General features: G+C 36.0%; 1 protein-coding gene across 1 annotated transcript in view; it reads right to left on the bottom strand.

Annotated features, from left to right (window-relative positions):
• Positions 1-464: 464 nt before the first annotated feature.
• LOC144437999 (atrial natriuretic peptide receptor 1-like) overlaps positions 465-19,929 on the bottom strand; it is a 47,632-nt gene continuing 28,167 nt past the window's right edge. The window contains exons 6-18 of the mRNA XM_078127031.1: positions 16,111-16,286; positions 15,369-15,500; positions 14,493-14,570; positions 12,076-12,252; positions 11,005-11,179; positions 9,134-9,286; positions 8,709-8,889; positions 6,219-6,359; positions 5,126-5,318; positions 3,621-3,795; positions 3,262-3,360; positions 2,711-2,802; positions 465-604 (exon numbers count right to left, since the gene is read on the bottom strand). Coding sequence (XP_077983157.1) covers positions 506-604; positions 2,711-2,802; positions 3,262-3,360; positions 3,621-3,795; positions 5,126-5,318; positions 6,219-6,359; positions 8,709-8,889; positions 9,134-9,286; positions 11,005-11,179; positions 12,076-12,252; positions 14,493-14,570; positions 15,369-15,500; positions 16,111-16,286 — 1,871 coding nt within the window. The 3' untranslated portion in view covers positions 465-505. The remainder of the gene's footprint in view (positions 605-2,710; positions 2,803-3,261; positions 3,361-3,620; positions 3,796-5,125; positions 5,319-6,218; positions 6,360-8,708; positions 8,890-9,133; positions 9,287-11,004; positions 11,180-12,075; positions 12,253-14,492; positions 14,571-15,368; positions 15,501-16,110; positions 16,287-19,929) is intronic.

Here is a 19,929-nt window from a genome sequence, read left to right as displayed (position 1 = left end):
CGGTAGTGTACGCATGCGCATGCACCTGTTGCTCAAGTTCTCCATATATTGAACTGTCGCAATCATAACTTATAGTTTGATTATATATAGGTGTATAAAAGTAACCATTACTTGTGTTTCCCCAGGCTTACAAACCATTTCTCGTACGTACAATAACAAACCTTTTACATATTCTTAAAAAATATTTTTTTGAAGGGTACAAACATCATGGACTTGGTTTATGTTGTTTCACATTGTTTTCTCAAGTCATAAATATAGTAAAGATGTTTCATTACTTAACCCCCCCCCCCTCCCCCTCAAACAAATCCTCATTTCGTATCCACACTGCAACTTTAAACCTGAAAACATGGCATCTCCAAGAAACTGGCCGTCTGTTGCTCGATTTGGTGAGTTTCTTACGTGTAGTAATAAGCTCTTATATATCAATGTGTCTGTCGTCAAGGTGATGACAACCCTAGTGCTGATTTTTTTTTAGATATGTATATAATATGTATAAAAATGTGTTCTAATCTTCTAACATTATCTGATCGTCGTTCAGCATCGGTAGGACTTTATCGAAGCCATCTTTACCGTTTAACCAATAGGTAGTCTGCGACCCTTTGCCCTGAAAAGTAAAAAATATATATATATGTAGATAAATGGTCAAGTGAGATTGGATGACATCATGTATCTTAATAGAGTTGACGACACAACCTCCTACGCATCAATGATATTGTCTTGAAAACTCATCCCGACTGAAAAGTGGTGCATGGGAGCTTGTTGACGACGACACTGAAGTTACGTAGCACGTACACGAAGTTGACGACAAGTTATTCCTGAAATCTATGAAATTAAATTAAATTTTCTTAAATTTGTTCTTTCTTCTCTCAAAAATCTCAACCACCAACGAATTATTGTAGGGCCTCTCTTACTGCGAGTGACTGCGCATCTTGTTAATTACGTATTGAATTGCTCCCTTCCAGCCGCTGCTATCGCTTGTATGAATAATGATGGATGAAAGAAGCATTTGGTAGAACCATTCCGAATTGCGTGGTTGTCAAAATAAATCGACGATTAAATTCATTGATTCCGTCAACCTCTTTGGGATACATATATTTTTTATCACAGAATCTGTCAACAGCGTTCTATTCATCACAGAATAAATCAACAATATATTTCACTCCGGCTTCGTTCTATGTACTCGCTTGACACCAACTCTGAGTCAGTGGCGTACCAGCACCCGTACGTACTACCTAGTAGAAAATAGAGTGGGGCGCCACCAACGACGACTGGATACTCGCAGGCAAAGTGAGTAATAGTTTACTGGCCGGCCAATGACCCAGACACAACTTTTTATTGGAGAAATATGTCCACCCACCCACCAACAAACGTCTCTCGGATTAACTCTAAATGAAATTTTTTTTTTTACTGAGTGATGTACACGACTTTGTTATTATTTTTTTGAAATCATAACACAAACGTTGGATTAAAACATCATTTTGTCATTTTGACCTGCGACATTTAATTATATAAAAAGATTATCTACCAAATGACGAATGACCTCTAGACATCAAAGACCAAAATGCGATATGAATAACCCACAAATATCCCTTGTGTGAAATATTAATTAAATGACACAACTTGATGATGTTATGACTCCACCGGGGATTAAGTAAGCTTAAATTTGATCGGTAGACCAGTTTGTGAAGCATGTTCTATAATGTAGAAGATTAGGATCCAATTATCTGTTGATCAAGTTTTACTTATCAGAACACAACACGGACTACAACTCATCAACATGCGGTACTTTGAAATCCAAACATTTGAAACCACAGGTATATGTTTTATTAACCTTTGACCTTATCTACAAATGTATGTCTCTGTATAGACTGATTTTAAAACAACGTTCCGGGGTTGACGTACGTGATGGAAATCGTTAACAATATATACTGTATACAAGAGAAACAACGTCAGAAAAGTTAGATGTGTCCTGTTTTTACAAGGATACACTGGAGCTATTAAAGGGGAACACTATACTCCAGGAAATAAAGGCATTTTGAAAATACCTTTAAGTTTCCCGGCGGAGCGGAGTTCCCCATTAAACACGTCGAATCATCACAACCCCTATGTGTTACCATTCGTACCTATACAAACCTATACCGTACCTATACAAATATTTGATGGTGTTGATACGATAAAACTTTGAAAATCACAATTTTCGTAGATTACTAGTGTTTATTTGTACAGAATTATAAATGAGATGCGATAATCAGCAGCACCATTTAAATAGTCCATTTCAATACGTTGTGGTAGTAGCTTTCTCCAATGTCTGGTGTGTTTTTTTCAAAAATAACGACAAATTTAACGTGTTCGTCACTTGACAAGACAGGAATAGGTTTTCATAAAGACATGTGATAATGCCCGAAGAGTATTTTAGTGTCTTCCAATCATGACAACCACTCAGAATAACGGCGTCTATCAGCCTGTGGCAGTGCTGGTTTTGGCACAATCACCCCTTTCTGAACGTTGGTGGCGCCCCTCAATTTTACACCGAAGTGTCGTCGCGGTGATGCCTTTCCATACGCGCACTCCGTCACTCCATGTGTAGGTATTTCACTGAGTACCTGTATCTTCAGATTTTTGGTGGTATTCGCGGTCATTGGGATCTGCGGCGACTCCCCCTCCCCCCTCGTCATTTTTATTGATCGGTGTATTCGAGTCAATTCCTTACCTTCATAAGTACCTCACCCCTCTCATTATAATGATATCCTCCTAGTTCACTTAAGTGTGTGATTGTTGTTGAGCTCACGTGTATTCGAAGAGCTAAAACAAATAAGACAAAAAAAGTACAGTTTTCTCTCATTGTTTATATTTAACTTCCATGTAAATACCCCCCCCCCCCCCAGTCAAATGGAAGGCATTGAGTATTGCAAAAGAGTGGCAAATACAAGTTGACGTGTGACAGTGCTATACTTTTAGAAACCAGTTTTTACATCTTGTAAGGGGAGGTTATGTAATGATCATGTCTGTTTGTGTGTCCGTCTGTGTGTATGCACTATATCGCAAAAAGTCACATGACTAATGTCAATGACATTTGGTACACAATTTTGTTACAGTGATAGCAAGCACTAGAATTCGGGCGAAATCCATGCATACCATTTGGCGTTATTATTTTTTGCAAACATTTGAACAAACACATCGTTTTTCTCAATTCAATTCAGTTTCAAGGTCAAATAGCTAAACATTTCCCAGGTCTCAGTGTTCAGTAATATATAACATTACCTTTGCCAGTGGATTCATATCTCGATGCAGTGTTGACTGTATCACCAAATAAGCAGTACCTTGGCATAGTAAGGCCTACAACACCGGCGACCACACCTCCTAACAATGGAATCAACCAATAATACAATTTAATATAGAAACAATTATATAGTAAGATATGTGAAAATTATATTTGGACAATATCTAGTCAGATATAATTATCAATTCTGTTTTATATTGAATGTAAGAATGCTTTTAGTTCTTATATGTATCGTCTGGTTTTCGCAAACAGAACCCACATTCTTTAATCCAAAACCCGGTCTTCTGAGCTGAGCTTTCTGAGCATGCAGTTTGAAAAAAACTCCGTAGAGGGCGCTAACCTGAATGGATACCAATCCTGAGCTGTAATAATATATCTGGTTTGTGTCGTATCCTAAAATTTGGGACGGCACTGAGAAGTTCTAAAGACATTGTTGATATTTCACCAGCATGGATATTACCATTGCGTATAGGTAAACCACTGACTACCATGTAGGCATCACCGATTGTCTCGACCTGTAAAGAAAGAAGATAGTTTCACATTGCAACATCGTATATAATCAATCGATATTATACCTGTCAGTCAACTATTGCTGATTAAAGAAGTCAAAAATCTATCATATCATATTCGTTTTTATGTGTTTACACGATATAATAAACGGATACAGCCCGATGAAATAGACTGACAATCGTTTTTCACCCCTTTTTAATACACGGAAACACCTAAACTGGCACCAGTCCCTCGGGATGATTTTGCCGAATAAAACATTAAAAATCAATAATATCATATGCGTTGTAATGCGTTTTTAAATGGTATAATAACTGACCGACTGACAATCGTTTTTCACAGTTTACACGGAAACACCTAGTACCTAGAATGGTACCAGTCCCTCGGGAGATTTTTTTAGTTTATTATTCATTTTCAGTTTAAATTTTGCATAGGAAAATGTCCCCATTTAACTCAGTTACTAATAGTTTCCCAGCAGGGCTAAGTGTTCACCCGACTGTTCACAACTTACAACTTGAATGGCTCACTCAGGTCACTTTTTCTCACAAAAGAACACAAACACTTGTGTTAAGAAAAAAAAAGATTCAAGGGACCATTCCTTACGTCGAAATTGTACTTTTTTAAAAATATAATTTGTTGCGTTTTCGGTCATTTGCAAGACTCCGTTTTTCACCCACAAACATACAAGTGTTATGAAAAGATCACAAATTCTCAAAGTTGTTATCATGAACTGAACTGAAAATGGGCATGGTTGTAACTCGGTCCGATATTATACTGTAGTTTAGTCCAATAGAGACGTAACTCATGGTCAGGCCGCCAAATCAAGCTTACAACATGGCCAAGGTTGTAAAATATTACAAAGTTGCTCAGATCTATGAAATGGTATGACTTAAGTTTGCTGAATATGAAATACATTTATATATGTTCTGCAGCTGTGAAATGACAACTATTATATTATTACCAGTAACTCGTGTGTACATGTCTCTGATCTACATTCTAAACCCATACACTGTACGTAGTTAAGGCTAGTCAAACTATAACAAAATTTAATGTTTGATATTGGTGAATTTACACAAGATTTACTGGTGAATGGTGACATGCATTCATATTTGGTGAACGAGACATGACATCTGGAGATACTAGTGAAAGGTAAATTAAACCTTTTACTTCTAGGTGAATGGTGATTTAGGAGGAGTAAGCTTATAACACCCCCCCCCCCCAACATAATACTTCGGCCACAGTTTGAAAACACGATATTTGAATCGCACTTATATCTTGTACACGTCATATGCTAATACCCCGCATACGTCATACACCAATAACACGTGATATGTATACCTTGTACACGTCATAGTTTGATATGATTCCATCAAATAAAGAGTAGAGGTCGTTGAGAAGCGCCACCACTTCTAAAGGAGTGCTTTCAGCCGACAGCGCGGTAAATCCAACGATGTCAGAAAAGAATATAGTGACGTCATCGAAAGTCTCTGGCTTGACTGATTTACCTGATTTTAGATGATCAGCAACTGATCTGAAAATACAGTCATGGACATGAAGAGAAGGATTAGATATGAGCGGGGTATCTCACGATGGATGAATATTAAAACTTGTTTGCAGGGCAAGCTTTATCGAGAATGGAGTCGCGTGATTACAAAATCAATTTCTAGAGCTGACTTGTAATAAGGGGCGACGATCAATAGTTCAATGCAGGATAAAAAACTAAATTCTTTTCTAGGGGGAGGGTGGGTGGGTGGGCGGGTGGGGTGGTTGTGTGGTGATGGGGAGTTGAGCCATTTTAGTTCTCATCCTACAAAAGCGATTTTACTCTTAATGGATCTGTTTTGTACACAAATCGTCAAATTGAGAAATGGAAGAATTTTTGCTATGGTAACTGCATGGTACTAAAAAAATGAAGTGTCAACAAAAGAACTATTTTTCCTCACTACATAATGGCTTTATATTCATAGCACTACATACTGATTGTGCTGCCGGAAACAATTTACAACTCTGGCTAATTTAGAAGAGGGGAGTGGGTCTGAGGTAAAAGAATTTAGTAGTTTATACTTCATTGAACTATCGATCTTGCCCCTAACTTCGGCTCTATCTACATATATATTGATACAGAATTAGGTGGCAAGGTGATTCTCAAACATAATGTGGGTACATCACACACAGAGGCGACCAACCACGGCAGGGCATATGGCTGCTGATTTCAAGTTTGTAGTAAAGAACTGGAACAGCTAAACCACAGTGCAAAAAAAAACATTATACATAACTTGAACACCGGTCATAAAATAGAACACAACAGGCTGAGTATAATAATATTTGCAGATGCTGGCGGAGCCCATTTTCATGTTTTGTAATAATAACATACTGGCAGCATGGTTATCTTGTTCCAAGTAAAATTGATAGTGACTGGGAATAAACTTACGGAGGAACCATACGATGTAGAAGCTCGTCGGTCTTTTTCTTCTCCTCTGACAATTGCACAGTCCTTTCCGTCACTAAGTCTTCCAAGTTGTTGGCATATGTCTCTAACATAGATACCATGTTGTCCAAAATACTAGCTTGTCTGTCAAAATATTGAGAACCATTTGAGTAATTAATCCATCCATCCAATCACCCAATACCATCCATCCATCCATCCATCCATCCATCCATCCATTAACCCATCCATCCTTCCATCCATGTATCCATCCATCCATCCACCCATCCATCCATCCACCCACCCATCCATCCATCCATCCATCCAATCACCCACCCACCCATCCATCCATGTATCCATCCATCCATCCATCCACCCACCCACCCACCCACCGACCCACCCATCCGTCCATCCACCCACCCACCCATCCGTCCGTCCGTCCGTCCGTCCAAGGGATAAAATAAGATTTGAAAAAAATAAGTGTGAATTAAAGAGGAAATCATGCTTTACCATTTGCAAAAATTGAATCCTTGAAAAATATTACATTATGTCATCTTATACACAACACAGGTTGCAATATCACAAACTGTAAACATACATACATACATACATACATACATACATACATACATACATACATACATACATACATACATACATACATGCATGCATGCATGCATACAGACAGACAGACACACACACACAGACAGACACACACACATACATACATACATACATACATACATACATACATGCATGCATGCATGCATACAGACAGACACACACACAGAGACAGACACACACATACATACATACATACATACATACATACATACATACATACATACATACATACATACATACATTGTACATGCATGCATGCATGCATACATACATACATACATACATACATACATACATACATACATACATACATACATACATACATGCATGCATGCATGCATACAGACAGACACACACAGAGACAGACACACACACACATACACATACATACATACATACATACATACATACATACATACATACATACATACATACATACATACATACATACATACATACATGCATGCATGCATGCATGCATACAGACAGACACACACACAGAGACAGACACACACACATACATACATACATACATACATACATACATACATACATACATACATACATACATACATACATACATTGTACATGCATGCATGCATGCATGCATACATACATACATACATACATACATACATACATACATACATACATACATACATACATACATACATCAACTGACCAAACAATCAATCAATCAATCAATCAGCCAACCAACCAAACAACCAAGCGATCAAACGATTGATCGATCGATCGATCGACCAACCAACAAATCAACCGATCGATAGATTAATCAATCAATCAAGCAAGCAAGAAACAATCAATACATTTTGACATTGATCAATTAAATAGAAGTCAGCGAAGTAATGCTCACTTATTTTTTTACATAAACAAATTTGATTGATTCGAAACAAGAGCCAAGAATTACAAAATGTGTACTGATATATTGAGCAAATATTATTGACTTAGAGGTGGCACTGATCTAATTTATTTTAAAAAGTAAACCATTTTTCATGTCAACATCTCAGAACTTGCAATTGGAAATTGCTGACCTCGTAATTTTCGATCAGTCTGTTACACGTGGTTAAAGTTAATGACTTAATTTACTCGCATAAGTCTGCATAAATCGAGGGCAAGACCATCAAATAATTGAAGGCCTAATGACGTCATTCGAAAGTAAAATACATAAATCTCTGTGCCAACACACTTCATTTGATAAAAGTGGGATTAATAAATTACGTCTTCCAAGACAAAAGTTGAATGACCAAGGACACATGATACTTAATACGAGAGAGAGAGAGAGTGAGAGAGAGAGAGAGAGAGAGAGAGAGAGACAGACAGACAGACAGACAGACAGACAGACAGACAGACAGACAAACAAACAAACAAACAAATAGGCACACAGAGAGAAACAGAGAGAGACAGAGACAGAGAGAGACATACAGAGGGAGACAGAGAGAGGGAGACAGGGAGAGGGAGAGACAGAGACAGAGAGAGCTCGAGGGGCAGAGAGAGACAGAGAGGGACACTCAGAGGGAGAGACAGAGAGCTCGAGAGAAAGAAAGACAGACAGACAGACAGACAGACAGACAGACAGACAGACGGATGGAGACAGACAGATAGATAGATAGATAGATAGATAGATAGATAGATAGATAGATAGATAGATAGATAGATAGATAGATAGATAGATAGATAGATACAGAGAAACAGAATGAGAGAGACAGAAAGAGAGAGACAGAGGAAGAGGCAGACAGACCGCGAAGGGAACGGAAAATATTAACAGACAGACAGTCAGGCAGAACTGTCTGTTACATGGTCGCCAATGTCAAGCTTAAAAGTGGATGAAGTAGAGTTATCAGTCATACTTACTTGCCATAATTTGCTGATCGAATCATTTTATTCAGCATTGCTGTGTCTGGTCGATGTTGAGGATTTTCACTCAGACATCGCTCCATAATGTACAATAGATGTGGAATACCTGGTGCAGAGTCACGTGTCACCTGTGGTCGAAACGGTCTCTTACGTACTAACTTCACTTTATGGACAATTTCTACAATGGAAGGGGGAATCACGTTTCAATTGTTTCTTCATGATGATACCGTGTTTGAGATGGACTGTCTTAGCAGATTGATACTCACCGAGATATATATATATATATATATATATATATATATATATATATATATATATATATATATATATATATATATATATATATATATATATATATATATATATATATATATATATATATATATATATATGGATATGATAGACATGTAAATTAATCTTACCTTTTGGTGACATATCAGGAAACATACCAAATGGTCCATCTCTAAGAGCTATTTCTTGTAGTATAATACCTAAACTGTATATGTCTCCTTTCTTTGTACCAGTCATTGCTGGATTAGGATCACGAAGTAGTTCTGGCGCTCGCCATAACAATTCTGAAAGTGAGTAAGAAAATATAGGAAGAGATTTCAGAATGACGAATTTCAGTATATGACATATGGATTTATATATAAATGGACCATACTTAAATAAATCAATAAATCAATACATACATACATACATACATACATACATACATACATACATACATACACACACACACACACACACACACATACGCACGCTTAAGGCACGCACGCACGCACACACACACACACATACATACATACATACATACATACATACATACATACATACATACATACATACATACATACATACAACAATAAGAAATAATCAAATAAATAAATAAATGAAACAAACAAACAAACAAAAACACACACACACACACGCAAAAGCAAACAAACAAACAAACAAACACACAAATAAATAAATAAATAAATAAATAAATAAATAAATAGATAAATAATAAATAAATAAATAACTATAAATATGATATGTACATTCTTTTGCTCAAACGAAGACTGTTTTTTTCAGATGTGGGGTGAGCTCTCTGTCGCAAAAGCATGTCTTTATGCCTATATATACACGTGTCTGTCAAAATAAATCCGCATATTTAACGTTTTGAATAAAATGTTACAATTCCCGCAATTGACTGTGGGCAATTATTTTGTAGAGTATCTTTCATCAGCACTACAGGGGTTTGGAACTACTCTTCTACCATTAACTACATATCTAAGTAACAATAGGTCATGGCACACAAGAGGTAGATCGCAGACATGAAGTCTCGGTAGTCACGTCAAATAGGTTTTGGAAGATGATTAAATCGATTGCATAATATCACTGTCGTTACCTGAAGCTGCACGAATTGGCCATACAAATTATTGCTTCAATATGGCTATTTCTGTAACATTTCTTTTTCCTAAACATTTTTGCAAAACTTTCAATGCTATCACTATATATAGGGAACATTATAATTGTTTTCTCATACAGATTTTACTGTATAATTCGATAGTTTTTCTGCGAACTCTCAATAATTAGCCCAAAAAGCTCAAACGAACGTAAAAAAGACACATAGCTGTGTGTTAGCTCATCATAGCCATCAAATGTATTGCCGTGGGATACTACTTGGATATACAAGTGTTTAATGTTTATGTCTCTTTCTAAGCCCTGCAGTTGATCGAGGTGTCATCCCAATATATAGTATACATGTACATGTTCGAGTACGTGCTGAGACGTACGTATGCACATATACTGCAGCTTCTCAAACTCTCTGAATCTGTTATTAGACATATGCCTAGAGGCTGGTTAACGTAAACAGAGATAACCATCAGTATATCCATACCAATTAACATTGACTGCAATAGTTAAATTCGTCTACCGAGTTCCTGCAATAGTTAAATTCGTCTACCGGGTTCAAGATGTATTGTAAGAGGACATCCCAAGTAAAATCTTAGTTTATCAAGTCTCAATTAATAAATTAACAATTTAATGATTAGAAATATTAAGGAATTTATTGTCAGCTGTTAGATGGAAGTAAAGAGAGTCATAAAGTAGAAAAAAAACATTTATTAATCCAAGCCAGGATTTGAATTTGGAGAAATTTGCCTTCTAAAGAAGCATGTAATAATTATCCCCCCCCCCCCCCCGCCAAGTGCAAGCAGAATGAATACTACAACGGGAAGCTGCTGCATGTTGGAACAGGCATTGATCTAATGATTTAATATATGTTGCTAACTCAAGGTATCCTTACTTCTGTAGTACGCATGCTCGCTTTGTTCGTGTGGATCGATCTCTTGGCCCTCTTTGAATTTCCAAAGTCCAAAATCTGATAACTTGACCACCCATCGATTATCAACCAAACAGTCAGAAGACTTCAAGTTTCCATGAATACCGATCGGACATTTTGTATGAAGAAAGTGAAGTGCCTGTATGTGTAGTGGTGGGGAAGAACAATCAAGAGAAGGAAAAAATAGTAAGCTATAACTTCGAATTTATCTTGCTGAATAAATAATCGTAAACATTTCTCTTAACGGTAATGTGAAGACATTATTGCATTCCATAAGGAAGGTTAAATTATAACTGTCTGCTTGTTTGTGTGTGTGTCGATCTGTCTGTCTGTCTGCCTGTCTATCTGTATGTATGTATGTATGTATGTATGTATGTATGTATGTATGTATGTATGTATGTATGTATGTATGTATGTATGTATGTATGTATGTATGTATGTATGTATGTATGTATGTATGTATGTATGTATGTCCGTCCGTCTGTATTCTGTGTGTGAATACGGTATTAAACATTAATGCATTAATGCAATTCTAATGAAAATTTCTACTCATCTACTTATTTTATAGGAATCGTAGCAACTGATCACATCTGGTGTTGTAACGTAGGTGTGGCTATTAACTTGATAGAATTTCTGAAACTTTTTAACAAAAGTTTATTAAAAATAGTTTAATAACTAGCTGTACGACAATTGTCTAGGATGAATGGACAGTCCCATTAGTAATCAAACCATGAACTGGTTTTATATATATGTAAAAACTTGCGGGCCTTATATGCCATTCCTTGCAGTTTACATAAGGATAACACTCGTACTCTGTCACTGCTGCAGGAAAAGGAAGCCGACGTTTTAATAACTCTTCTATTCCAGAAAACCGCCAACTTATTGTGATTTCAATCGATATTACTTCGGAGTAAGGGATGCACGACATGTTGTTTCTCGCTGTTTTGTTGACAAGGGCACCGTTCGCATTCTAGTTAGTTCATTATTTCATCTTAAAAGTTCAAACAGTCGATTTTAATTGAATAATAACCCTACCGCAACTATGTCAGCGGCAAAAGACATCTTGAAGACCCTGTCCAATCTAATATCGTCGTTCTGCAAAATGTCTAGCAAACTTCCTTTAGCGCAGTATTCCGTGACTATGCATATATTTGGTTGATCGATGCACACACCGATGAATTTACACAGGTTATCATGCTGCGATTCCTTCATCTGCTGGAAACAGCACAAAATTGTAAGTACATAAATAAAAGGACAGTTTCAACATCTGTGTGTCGACAAGAAAGTTTGTTTTGCTAATTCAACAACTGTGCATACGTCCCAAATGTGACGTTCACTGTTATAGACGAACACATTTGAAACTATACTTGTTGATGTACATGTACTTATTATGACATTTTTAGGGATAGGGGGGCTTTCAATCCGCCATCTTAAATAGTGCATCATGGGAATATCAATAGTGTTTCTTATAAAAACATGAATTGATCAACGTTGTAAAGGGTCTATCACAATCGGTTGTCACCAACACACAATCTATTAAATCAAGAAATGTCCCTGTCTTTATAGGGACTATATGCTACTCCCCAGAAATGAAGGCATTTTCATAAACGTTACGCTCTTGAACAATCAATACTTCACTTTATGTTGCGTTTGGGACAAAAATTGCAAGTTCCGTAACAGGTTTAAAGCTATCTAGATCTTTAACCCTCCGTGTGTTCCACTCCAGTATGAGGAGATAAAGACACATAACACTACATGTTACGTACGGACACTACAAATCACCACATCTCATCAGAGTCTAAGGATACACATACTAGATTCAAGTTTCAATTATACATAGTAGGCATGAGCACCCTAAATTTCTCTGTCATACCAAAGTTATTTTACTCTATCTACACCATTAATGACACTACAGGTATGTTATGGACACTACAATTTTTGCGTGACAAGCGAAACTGGTTTATTGGGTCTGCTTGATATTCTCATATAATGTTTACGAGCCTCAAAAGTTATTCCGTTGTATTAATCTCCTGTATCGACGTATAAAAAATAACCATAAATGGTAGCTTAAATCTCTTACCAAACTTCATCTGCTGCATCATAACTGTTTATGGTAGGTATAAACATAAACCTGATAACAACAGGCCTCCAAAATGAGTATGTCGAATAATGAAGCAATACATTGTACTCAAATCCCTTTGGATGTGAAGTAGCAACGTTGCAATAATATTTCTGCATCCGTTAAGAAGTTATGTATTGCTGCAAACACTGTTAAATCTAGATTTTAAGCCCTTTCATAAGTGCAAAAACATAATGTTCAAAATGAACATTTTTTCAGACCTATTTTGTGGGCAGAACTGATACATGTTGTAAAAAACAGAGGGCGTATCTTTCCTGTCTAATAGAAATAGATAGTATTTTATTTGCCACAAACTCAAAATCATATCAATATAACAAGAGAGAAAGTAAAAAAGACAGTGGAATAAATATTACACATAAACTGATGGATGAATACAGAGTTTATGGCTGGACCACAAAAATAGTTTGAAACAAACTAGTCAAGTTTGTGGCCCATACTACAATTGATTAAACAAAATAATCAAAGCAAAAACAAAAACAAATTTGAAATTAAAACAAAAACAAACAAAAAACAAACAAAACGCGTTCATCAAAAAATATATAACTGGCATTAAATGCAATGTAAGGTAGAAAAAGCTGAATTAATTTTGTAACAAATACTGTTTTAACTGAGATTTAAAAGTAGTCCTGGATTGTATTTTTTTCAATTCTTCAGGTAAGGAGTTCCAATGTTTTGCAGCTGCATACTGAAAATTGTGTTGCGTCAAAGTAAGATTTACTTTTGGAATGTAAAAGTTATCTCTCGCTGTATTCCGAGTGTGATACGTATTTGGTGGTGTGTTAAAGTAGTCGTTAACTGTTTGCGGGAAGTGACCAGCCCTCAAATCAAAAATAAATAAAGAAGTATTAAATTTGCATTGCTGGTGGACATTTAGAATTCCTAGTTGCTGAAAAAGAGGGGAGGAGGGAGCATCAATATTTGAAAAAGTTATAAAGCGAATAACTTTCTTTTGAAGGTTTAAGATAGGCTATTATAACGCTAGGGAAGAAAAATAAAGTGTCTCAGTCGTGTTTAACTTCTTGGAATCTGTCTATAACAATGGATTAGTTGAAAGTATTCACTGTAATGTTCTGTTATTGTTTTTGGCAACTGTGCGAAATATAAGTTAAGTAAAATCAAGAAATGACTCTCCAGAACCCAAAATTTACGCAAATGCCTTTTTACCATCATGTTCTCCTTTAAACCAATTTGTGTATTTATTTACAGACCCTGCCACCCTCCAGAGCCTTAGTTTACTTCGACTCAGTATGGTGCAAGTGTTCCAAATATCCACATATCGTGCCATTACGTATATGATATAAACACCACTTACCATTCGTAGTTCAAGCAGTTGCTCACGATCAAGAACGATGGATTTCTTATTGACCATTTTCAACGCGACAATTTTTCCCTGTAATGTTAAAAGGTTAGTGTAATATGTATGTAAAAAAAAAACCACCCCGGACAAACGCCATATTGATTTCCGTATGTTTTCACTTCTTAAAACTATATTGAGGTTCTTTCAGCATCAATCGATTTCGATTTCACTGCTTCTAGAAAGTTATAACGATTAAAAAAAATCTTAGACTTTGTTAATTTTGTTCACATTATTTAATAGATGACAAATATCATTTTGTAATGATTTCTATTTTTACATCTGACTATACATTACGCTATTCCTCAACATTATACTTCAAATGCTACATATCAAAACTTCATACTTTTAATGCAAACACAAAATATGAATGTAATCGTGGGGACTTACAGAGTACATTTTTAAAAATTTACACGAAATCGAAACATTTTTGTTACTGTTCTTATTTTTATTTCCTTTGACACCTTTAAACTTAAAATTGCAATTGTTTTATAAGTCATGTACCAAATATATTCAATACAATAAAAATAGAACTTTTCATTATTTGTATTTTTCTTTATTTTAAAATTTTAATTGTGACCCCGTTGTTTCTCTATCTCAGTTTACTTGTCTTGTACTCCACATTTTTTTCTTTTGTAAACATAATATAATTATTTTAATGTTTCAAATATATATTAGTTGACCAGCTTTTCCCCAATTATGGACGCAACAAAATGGGGGAAAAAACGAGCATTTTGTCTAGAACATATAAAAAGATGAAATAAAAACACTACATGAAGATAAGTGGAATGAACAAGCATTTGGTGAAACTGTCTCAAGCTGGATATAACCTACCTTATAACTGCCTCTTAAAGTAAATATTTGGGCTCTCTTTCCACTGCCACTGACTGAACTCGTTGAAGTTATTGTTGTACAGTAACTACCTGATGACGTTTCTGACGTGGCTGAAAACATTGACGTCATTGACTATAATTAGAAAATAATGAGTGTCTAATTAGTGTGTGTCATTTAATATTGTATTCTTGTGAACTTGACAAACATGGATGCCTTTACTACAAGTATTTGGGTTACTAATACATGATATATACACAAGTATGTACATAAATACATACATACATACATACATACATACATACATACATACATACATACATACATACAATATATGTAATAAATTATTATGTATGTATGTATGTATGTATGTATGTATGTATGTATGTATGTATGTATGTATGTATGTAAATATAAGTGACTTGATGAACTTATATACATAAGTTCATCAAGTCACTTATATATGTATATATATATATATATATATATATATATATATATATATATATATATATATACATATATATATATAGACACAGACACAGACACACAGATACACGATTCGACGAACGAGATGGGTGCTACTAGCTAGTCTACGATGGCGCACCGCGTAGCACTTAGAGCCTTTACTCTAAAAGAAATATAGTAATATATGAGTACATGATAGTGATAAAAAAGATAAACGATGACATAAGTACTCAACTATAAACCAAACGTTGACGTTTGTTAGTTTGTTACTTCTTACCTTTGCCTTTTTACTCTGATGGATATCATGATAGTCGATCTTCCAATCAAAACTCATCAATTCTCTTTCAAACTTTCTTCTACGTTGAACTTTTAAAGAATAAGATATGAGGAATGGCGATGCGAGTAAAATACAGCCCAGTAGTACTCCGATTGCTATAGCACTGTTTTCTAATACTGTGAAGAAATTGGAGTTGTGATGATACAGTTCATTAGTTTACATAAATATTTTAGTTACCAATGTGCAGATTAGGATTTCAACTCAATTGTTGGACAACCACAGTTAGTAAGTATTAACTTCAATTGCATTACAACCAGTTCCATGTTAGTGTTCACTGGCTCGATTAGACAGATACAACCTTGCAGCAGCTAATAAGACACTGTACATGCTACACTTTAAGATAACTAAATGAATATATACTTCTTTGCTACATATTGTCTAAATGAAATGAACTAAACATGCTACCATGCAGACATCAAATAATGCATCTATCAAATCATTGGCGCCGGCGTGTCTGCAGCTAGTTGTAGCACGTTTCAATAGTTTGTTTCATTTCAATAGAATGTAGCAAGATATTGCGATCATGCTATCTTAAATAAAGTACAAAATGTCCAGTTTCTTGTTGGTTTCTGCATGGCTGTATCAAATAGCGCTAGTGAATTACACGAACATGATATGAAATATGTTATAATGGCAAGTGGTTGGATTGGAATTCTAAAGTGATGGTGAAGAGTGTCATGCTAAAAATATGATACGTTTTCATTATGTGTTTGAAGACGCCAAGAACTCCACTGAGTAAGTATACCTGCACATGTATATGTTCCTACACGTAGAGAAAGACTGGTACAGCCCATGACACACCAGCCTCTCCACTGCCTATGCACACACATATATACGCGCATAAACAGCCCTTGTTATGCTGGTGTCGTAATTCGATTAGCACAGTTTCAGACAGGAAGCCCGACAGTATACAAACACAAGGACATCAGAGGGTGTGACAAACATCAAGAATTTCTTTCAATTGGAAAAGAAAACCATCATGTTATATTGAGGTGGGCTTAATATTCCAATTAAAAGTAACGTGTGTCACAAGGGCTTATCGTTTCGATTGAATTACACGAACAACAAATTAATTTATACAACTTTCCTTGACCAGAAACATGTACACGTTATTAATTTGTCAGACCTTTTACCCGCGGTAAACAACTACGAATCAAAACCATCAATTAAATAACTCGGTGAACACGAAGATTGATGACGATTGTAGAACACTATCAATGACGTCAACTTCAACACCTGTCCATTCCCCCTGGGGAAGAAAACGGCCTTAGATGGATTTGATAAAACATCTAAAACTAAATCACTAGATAAATCTCAACAGAATCTGAATATAGGTCAAGGTAGGAATGTAGCTCACATCTTTCATCTAATATAAAGATGCCAAATTGAACCTAATAGAATGACAGATACCTTATAAATATTTTACACACGATAAATCTACCTCTTAACTGATCTAGATCATTCTACAATGCATTGTGTCTCAAATCGCATAGCAATCTCTTACATACACCGAGCGTGCGTAGATGATTCAGCACAGTACACCCATAATTTGATCAGGACACAGCAGTTACAGACTGAGTGTACTCTGTTATCAAAACCCTTGTACATAGACTGAGTTCTGTCATTGTAATGAAAAAGGTGTGTAAAAAGTCACAAGTGAATACAAACTCATCTACGAAAGAGAGAAGAGCGATAGGACTGCAACACCCAGAGGTGTTGGCATTTGCTGGAAGATTTCAAAATCAATCAAGTTTTCCTACATTGGCGATTAGATAAGATTTGTCGTGCTCCTCATATTATGTACCATACTAAGTATTCTCCAGGGCTTTGTTGTCATGGAAACCTTGAATGCAACAACGAATTAATTTGACAGGCATAGACGAGCATGCTTCAGTTACATTCCTAGGTGAATTCCAGTATTAGTTCAGCTACTGTTGACTAATTTAACTTAATGTAATCTTGACTTCATATACCAAAACACCAAGGATTGCAATGTCTGTTTGGTCAATGCAATCAACTACGTCTTGTTTGAAGTAAAGGACGCGTGAAGGTTAGAATAGGAAAGTATTTTCAAGGGCGTCTGGACCGATGTTTAAGTTTAAGCGTCCTGTGACGATTCCGTTTCTCCCAATAACACATACACCTAAAATATATACACAGAGAGAGAGAGAGAGAGAGAGAGAGAGAGAGAGAGAGAGAGAGAGAGAGATAGAGAGAGAGAGAGAGAGAGAGAGAGAGAGAGAGAGAGAGAGGGAGGGGGGGTGGACGGACGGATAGACAGACATACAGAGACAGACAAAGAGACAGACAGAGACAGACAGACAGACAGACAGACAGACAGACAGACAGAGACAGGGAGAGACAGGTAGACAGAGACAGAGACAGAGACAGAGACAGAGACAGACAGACCTAGACAGAGAGACATGCCAGAGAAGATATATAATGTTTTAGCGTGAGTCAGAGAGAAGGGGGAAAGGTCAAGACAGACAGATAGGCAGACAGACAGACAGACAGACAAACAAACAGACATACAGACAGACAGACTGACTGACTGACTGACTGACTGACTGACTCACATGCGCACAACAAAATTGTATATAATGGAAACCTTCGAATACCAATGATTAGCAGCTAAGCCCCCATCCCCACCCCCACCCACATCTTGTGTACTTATAATTCATCTTAAGTTTGATGATACACATCAATGGCTATGAAATCTAAACGTCATGAGTATGTCATTAGTTTTCATATCAAGAGTTTTCTATCTCATATAATTGATAGGGTCGTGACCAGGTCATCAAAGACTACTTAGTAGACAGCTAATAGGCTTGTCGTATTATGTACTATGTGCCTATTAGCATTCTACCTGTTCACAGTTCATATACATGTACTGTACTACAGTTAAACTATCTAAAAGTGGTACACATTTCAAACGTCATATCATCTCTCTCTCTCCCTCTCTCTCCCTCTGTCTCTAAAGATAGATAGATAGATAGATAGATAGATAGATAGATAGATAGATAGATAGATAGATAGATAGATAGATAGATAGATAGATAGATAGATAGATAGATAGATGGATCGATAGATAGATAGATAGATAGATAGATAGATAGATAGATAGATAGATAGATAGATAGATAGATAGATAGATAGATAGATAGATAGATAGATAGATAGATAGATAGATAGATAGATAGATGGATAGACCCATCCATCCATCCATCCAGCCACCCATCTACCCACCTAGCTAAATATCTAATAAGATTTGTTGCACTTAAAGACGGTGACATAAAATAAACAAGCACTAGATATGCAAATTGAGTGCCAAAACTGAATATCGCCATATTCACATCATCCTGGCTTCTTTTTTAACTAAGTCACGCTTCATACAAACGCAAAATCGCATATTCACGTTAGTTTTGCAATATCAGGCACAGTTTGATATCTCCTTAAGGCAATGATATATTGTTTTCATATTATTATCATAATATTATTATTATTATCTGAAATTATGACAAGTGCTTAAGACCTAAAAGAAATTGTTTTGTTCCGATTACCTGACCCTACCTAGTTTTTCATTGCCGACCCTGAACTATTTTTCGTGAAGTATCGCAAGAAATATAGGATACGGAAAGTGACATCAGCTTAAAAAGACAATTAAAAAAACTGTTCTTCCAATGTGTAATGGCTGTACATCTGATGAGAAGAAACCAATAACACAGAGACCATAGAAAAGAACGGAAACATAACTACCTG

Source organism: Glandiceps talaboti, chromosome 7 (genome assembly GCF_964340395.1).
Source record: "Glandiceps talaboti chromosome 7, keGlaTala1.1, whole genome shotgun sequence".
NCBI lineage: Eukaryota > Metazoa > Hemichordata > Enteropneusta > Spengelidae > Glandiceps > Glandiceps talaboti.
The sequence above is the reverse complement of the archived record's forward strand: the minus strand, read 5'-3'. Positions and strand labels throughout refer to the sequence as shown.